The 6,501-nt window shown below is 30.6% G+C and overlaps 1 protein-coding gene across 1 annotated transcript; it reads left to right on the top strand.

Annotated features, from left to right (window-relative positions):
- The first annotated feature begins 4,373 nt into the window (after positions 1 to 4,373).
- LOC108485961 (calcium-binding protein KRP1-like) lies at positions 4,374 to 4,936 on the top strand. Its single transcript, XM_017789797.2, has one exon. It carries the CDS (start codon positions 4,512 to 4,514, stop codon positions 4,848 to 4,850), a length of 339 nt encoding a protein of 112 aa, XP_017645286.1. The 5' UTR covers positions 4,374 to 4,511; the 3' UTR covers positions 4,851 to 4,936.
- Positions 4,937 to 6,501: the final 1,565 nt, after the last annotated feature.

Below are 6,501 nucleotides of genomic sequence, written 5' to 3'. Positions count from 1 at the left end.
GAGCAAGTCAAGAACACTATAAGACAAAAGAGAGAAAACGAAGTAAGCTTATAGCTTAGTAAGTAGTATGTAAATACTAATTTAAGAATCTAACATGTTTACACAACAATTCAAGTATGTCTACTTTAACTTCACTACTTATTCCACTTCGATTAAGCTGCCTCTGCTGTGTCATATTCACTAAATAAATCATAACTCGAGTTACAAAACTCGAAATTCATATCCGTAAAATTTCCTGAATCTAGACTCATAAAGCTTCTTGCTAAATTTTTTTATAATTTTGGTTCAGCAGATTAGTACAGTTTATTAGTTAAAGTTTCCCCTGTTACACAGGTCGACTGGCCTGACCTCTGTCCACTACGAATTGAATTTCTCTCAGTACATAACTCAAACAACCCTGAAGTCTGTTGTATTTAAAACTAGTCTCAATAAGAAATTTAGGCATGTAAACTATATTTCTTAGTTTGCTTTGTACAATTTTTAATGATTTTTCAAAGTGGAAACAGGGGATCACGTATTCATCCTGAGCAAGTCAGTTACAATTGTAAATATCTCAAAATATAGAATTCCTTTGCTTGCCCTGCTTCTTTTATATGAAAGTAGACTCATTAAGATTTAATTTCACATCTCATTCAACCTCTAATTATATTCCTCCTATTTTTGGTGATTTTTCAAAATCACGTCACTGCTGCCATCTAAAAACAGTTTTAATACTAATTTCACTCTTTCACACATTCTTTATGCTAACCTCATTTTATCGTATATATGTATATGCCACAATTCATTTTCACCACATTTCATTCACTATAAGTGTAGGTCCAAACCACAATGTCACCACAAAACCATCCCGTTGAACAATTCGGATCAATCCTCGATATTTAACGGTTTCAAAGACATGACCCACCATCATACTTCATTTAGTTCGGCTCTCTTGTACACATGGGGAACACTTAGTACCACTCATGCGACCTAGCCGATTTGTCTCGTAGCTCTCTTGTCTACATGGTGTCCTTCACTTGGAATCACGCATGCGACCTAGCTACATTTATCTTTCACGTAGCTCTCTTGTCTACATGGTGTCCTTCACTTGGAATCACGCATGCGACCTAGCTACATTTATCTTTCACGTAGCTCTCTTGTCTACATGGGATACATCTCGTATCACGCATGTGACCTAGCTACTACAGGGTGTCTCGTAGCTTTCTTGTACACATGATGTGCACTCAAGATCATACATGTGACCTAGCTACGCCCTCTATTTCATTCGATCTCTCCAATGTTCAACCGGATCTCTCTCAGTATTTATTTCCATTCTTCCCATAGTCAATTTATATTTTAACATCAGCTAGTATATTTATATAATAGGCTGAAATATAAGAATGTACATGAAATTATTGTAATATTTACATACAACTTACCTTGGTGCAAAATATGGAAATTTTGCAATTTAGTCCAAAACTTTTTCTTTCCCCGCTCGAGGTCGGGTTCCGCCTTTCTTGATCTATAATAACACATTTAGCTCATTTAATACTCATACTATTTATTTCAATCCAAAATCACATTGTAGAAAAATTACATTTTGCCCCTAACTTTTACAAAATTACAATTTTGCCCCTAGGCTCGGAATTTAATTTCAGCCCTTATTCTTATGTTTTATGATATGCTGAACATTTTCTCTTCTACAACAACATCAAATTCCACTCTATCATATAGTTATGAACATTAGGTATTTTTACCGATTATACTGCTTTTACTCGTTTTCACTTAAAACCGAGTAGCACAAATTATTTAACACAATTTAAAACCTCATATTCTATCATAAAACATCAAAATACACAAATTTCACCTATGGGTATTTTTCCAAATATGAACCCTAGGTTAAATTATTACTAGCATAAGCTTAATCGAGCTTCCGGATTCCAAAACGTAAAGAACATTAAAACGGGCTTAGAATCACTTACTATGGAGCTTGAAAGTTGAAGAATCCTAGCTATGGAGAGAGTGAAGTTTCGCAGCAACTAAATGGGAAGATGACTATTTTGTGTTATTTTTCCCATTTTATTTCATTTAATATCAAAATGACTAAAATACCCTTACTACTAAACTTTCCAAAATTCCTTCCATGTCCTAAATTTGTCCATGAACTTAAAATTGGTAGAATTGCTATTTAAGACCTCCTAATAAATATTTCAAAACAATTTCATACTAAAATTTCTAGTATGCAAATTTTGCAACTTATTCGATTTAGTCCCTACTTTCAATTTAAACACTTTAGGCATAGAATTTCATCACGAAATTTTCACACAATCATGCAATCATATCATAAACCCCAAAATATTTATAAAACAATTATTTCTATCTCGGATTTGTGGTCACGAAACCACTATTCCGATTAGGCCCTAATTCGGGTTGTCACACTCATTCTATTTGTTGACTGAATTACAGGTAACCCACAGACTTAGGAAGTTCGGTGTGTCAGGAGCTTGGTCATCTCTCTTTTCTAGATATTTTATTGTTTGTTCAAATTTGAACTAACGTAAGTTTTATTTCAAACTACAATTTGTAAGCTCGAATTTCCATGTTGGTTTAACTATTTAAATTTTTGTATAGTTCAAACTTTAAAATACTTAAAGTTTGGTTTGTTTTAATATCAATTGATGTAGCCTCCAGACTTGGTTTTAACTTCTAGGCCAGATATGGGGTGTTACAACTCTGATATGCGAACACAGTTATTTTTATGAGGTAGCAAAAAAATGTATCATTAACATGTGATAGATGAAACGAGTTTTTTTTTTTTTTGCATTTTAAATGTTGAATTACTTTTAGTTTTACTTTTTTATTTTATTTAACAAAATGAATTTATTTTATTTTGAGTTTTTTAAAACTCTTGTTTTTCTTTTAAATCCATTAGTTAAGCATAGCTCAAAGCATAATTTTTGAAGAAGGAATTCCTTTGATACTAATGACATTTTGTGGAATTAAGGGCTTTGTGAAGGTTAGGTCATAATTTAAGGATGTAGTCTCTCTTGAATCATTTTTACCTTTAACAAGCGAAGTAATATCAACCCATATGAAAACTAAAATTTTAGCACATTGTTTAGTAGAACAGAGGAAACTCCTAATAAATGTAATCATTTCTATCATTAAATTTCATGTTATCGGCTACATGTCAATCATACATCAGTTAGTTTTGTCCTCTCATTGGAAAAACTAACCTTGTTAGTGTTTTAGCGTAATTTGTATAATATTTGACAAGTTTAAGTACCAAATTGGATCAACAAAATCTTAGGTACCAAATTAAGAAAAAGTGTCAAGTTCATGTATCAAATTAAACCAAGTGTCAAGTTTACGTATCAAATTGGATAAAAAAGCTTAGATACCAAATTAAAGTCTGTCAAGTTCAAGTATCATACGTTATATTAAACCGTTTCTTTTCATCCAAGTTGTGATTATCATATAATCTAGAATTAATTATTTCAATAATGATCTAAACTAAGGATTATTATCCTATACACGACAAGTGGAATAAAAAAACTCCACAAGGGAGTTTAGGATGATATCACTTGTTTATAGTGTGTTATAAAATAATGATAAAATAGAGTTAGAATTTGGTACAAAAACAGTGTACTTTTTTTAATTTCACAAGCAATCTTAAATAATTGTCACTTTTTCTTAAAATATTTTATTATACCCTTACGAACAGGGGTGTAATTAGGGGCAAGCAGGGGCTTGACCCCCCTAAAATGTAAAATTTTCTATTTAGACCCTTTAAAATTTTTAAAATTTTTAGTAAAGATAAAATTACACTTTGGTCCCCTAAAATTGATAAAATTTTGATTTAATCTTTTAAAAATTATAAAAATATAGGTCATAAAAATGGTAAAATTGGATTTTTACTATTCTAAAAATTACAATTTAATTTTGCCCCCTAAAAACATTTTTTGGCTTCGCCCCTACTTACAATACACTTGTCAACGTTCTAATTTTGTTTTTGAAATTTAAAAAACACTTGATATCTTCTTAAACATTTTCAAGAATAATTACCTTAAATCAAAACACTCATACATGCAACTAGATGCATCCATTTCTTTCGTATTTAATCATTTTCTTAGTATTAGATGGTTACAAGTTAGTTCTCCAGTAAAATTGGCCTCCGAAGCATTGAAACAATCTCTACCTAGAAAAAAAATAATTAGCACTTGATATGACCAATTATGAATTATATCACATGCAACTTCGAGGAAGGACGACAATTTTCCTACACAAAAAGCCACATAACATAAAAAGGCAACAATCGCCATCCAAGACAACCTTCGTATTTTTTATCTCCACCTTTAATTTGTTCTCATTAACACTCTTTCCTCGAACATTTCTTCTCTTCTACACTCCCTTAGCTTTATTCTCTTTCCATCACATATAAATACCCTCATTTTATACCAACCATTCTATTTCTAGATCATACCCCTAAAATAAAACAATAGGGTCTTTTTCTTTGCTCATATATATATTCAATGGCGTCCCAAAATAGTGTAGTGTTTGAAGATTTTTTCCCTGCCATGGTTGAGAAGTTGGGTGCTGATGGTTTCATGAAGGAGCTTTGTAACGGGTTTCGTTTGCTTGTGGATGGTGACAAAGGAGTAATCACTTTCGAGAGCTTGAAGAAGAACTCGGCATTGCTTGGCTTGCAAGATATGAGCGATGAAGAGGCAATTTGTATGTTGAGAGAAGGTGATTTGGACGGTGATGGAGCTTTGAATGAGATGGAATTTTGTACCCTCATGCTTAGGCTCAGTCCTGAGTTGATGAATAGTTCCATGAAATTATTGGTTGAAGCTATTGTCAATTTCTAGACCGTTCATCAAACTAGTATTGATTATGATTTTGTACCCCCAAGAAAAAAAAATCCAACTATTACAACTACTGTTTTTTGTTTAAATCATTTTGTCCCCATCATTTGCCAATTATGAGTAGCCTCTTTTTTGCAATTTAGAAGAGTAATAAACCAATAGTTAAACTCTTTTTTTTTTTTTTTAAGTTCCAACCGAGTAATTATATCAACCATTCCAAAAAAAACTTACATGAAATCGGAAGACAATTTCTCTCTTCAACATCGTCAGAAAACCCTTCCAAACTCAATGGAGAGAAACAACAATTGTGAATATATTCAGTATATAGTGCTCTATTTTCTTTTTTTAAGAAAGTATCAATATTTGGTACGTATTTAGATTAGATATGTTGTAGAAACCCTTTTTTAAATTGACTTTTTTATTTAAAAAAGAACTAAAATAGAGTCGCCACTAATCCATTTTATTAGTTGTGATCAGATCGCCTCGTAATTTAATCTTTTTAATAAACAGTTTGATTTACTAAAACAACGATTTTTGGTCTACAAAATTCAAGAAATGGTTTCGGGAGTCGATTATGCACGAGAAAAGATTAGCACCCTCGTGACGCCCAAAATTGATACCTAGTTGATTACTTGATGTCTTAGTGTCGAAAATTGAAAATTTTAAAAAAATTTAAAACACAATTTCACTTTGCATGATATTTTTAATTAAAATTACTTAAATAAATTAAGTTTTATGGAAAAGGGTCTTATTTCGAGTTAATCGAGAAGGAAAGATTACATCTCGTAAGTTAAGACACGACCCGTCGAATTCTCAAAAATTAGAATAAACACCATTTGATTGTTACCTAAATTTCTTTTTTGTTATTTTAAATAGGTTATTCGATTAATTCGGTTCTAGAGAGATGCCATACTCTGTAAGTTAGGAGCACGACTTCTCCAAATCCCAAAAATGACAAACATTGCCTTGGTTTTGAATATTTTATATGCATTAGATAAAATGAGTGTAACTTTTAAAACGAGGTATATTTAATTTATTTGGGCATAATGTAAAAAAATGATAAGTACATTGTGATAGCAAAATAAAATGAAATAATCATGTAGGTAAAAAAATGAAATGATGATGTTAGTGTAATAAGCAAAAAAAAAAAATTAAATTAAATTAAATTAAAAATGAAGAAATTAAAATTAAAATTAAAATAAAATAAATGTAACTATAATAGTAACAAGAATATCGGTTTATAATACTAACAACGATAATCATATCGTAACTATTATCATAATAATAATATGAGTAAATAAAACAATGATAACATGGATAACATAAAAAAAGTATCAATAAAATATAAATAACATAAACTTTAAATACTAAAATAAATAATATAGTAAATAAAGAGGCAAAATTAACCAAATAATGATTAAATTGAAATTTAAGAGAAACTTAAAGTATAGATCGCAAAACAAATAAAGAAGAGGGAATAAAGGACTAAATTTAAAATGTAACAAAACTAATAGTCTAAATTTAAACAAGAGCTTAAAGGATTAAATTAAAATAGGATAAAAACTTTAGGGGGTCAAAGGGCAATTATTCCCCTCATTTGACACGTGTCACTCTCGAAGCAATCCACAGTGGGTCAACGGACTAAATTGTACTG

Source organism: Gossypium arboreum, chromosome 6 (genome assembly GCF_025698485.1).
Source record: "Gossypium arboreum isolate Shixiya-1 chromosome 6, ASM2569848v2, whole genome shotgun sequence".
Lineage (NCBI taxonomy): Eukaryota > Viridiplantae > Streptophyta > Magnoliopsida > Malvales > Malvaceae > Gossypium > Gossypium arboreum.
The sequence above is the reverse complement of the archived record's forward strand: the minus strand, read 5'-3'. Positions and strand labels throughout refer to the sequence as shown.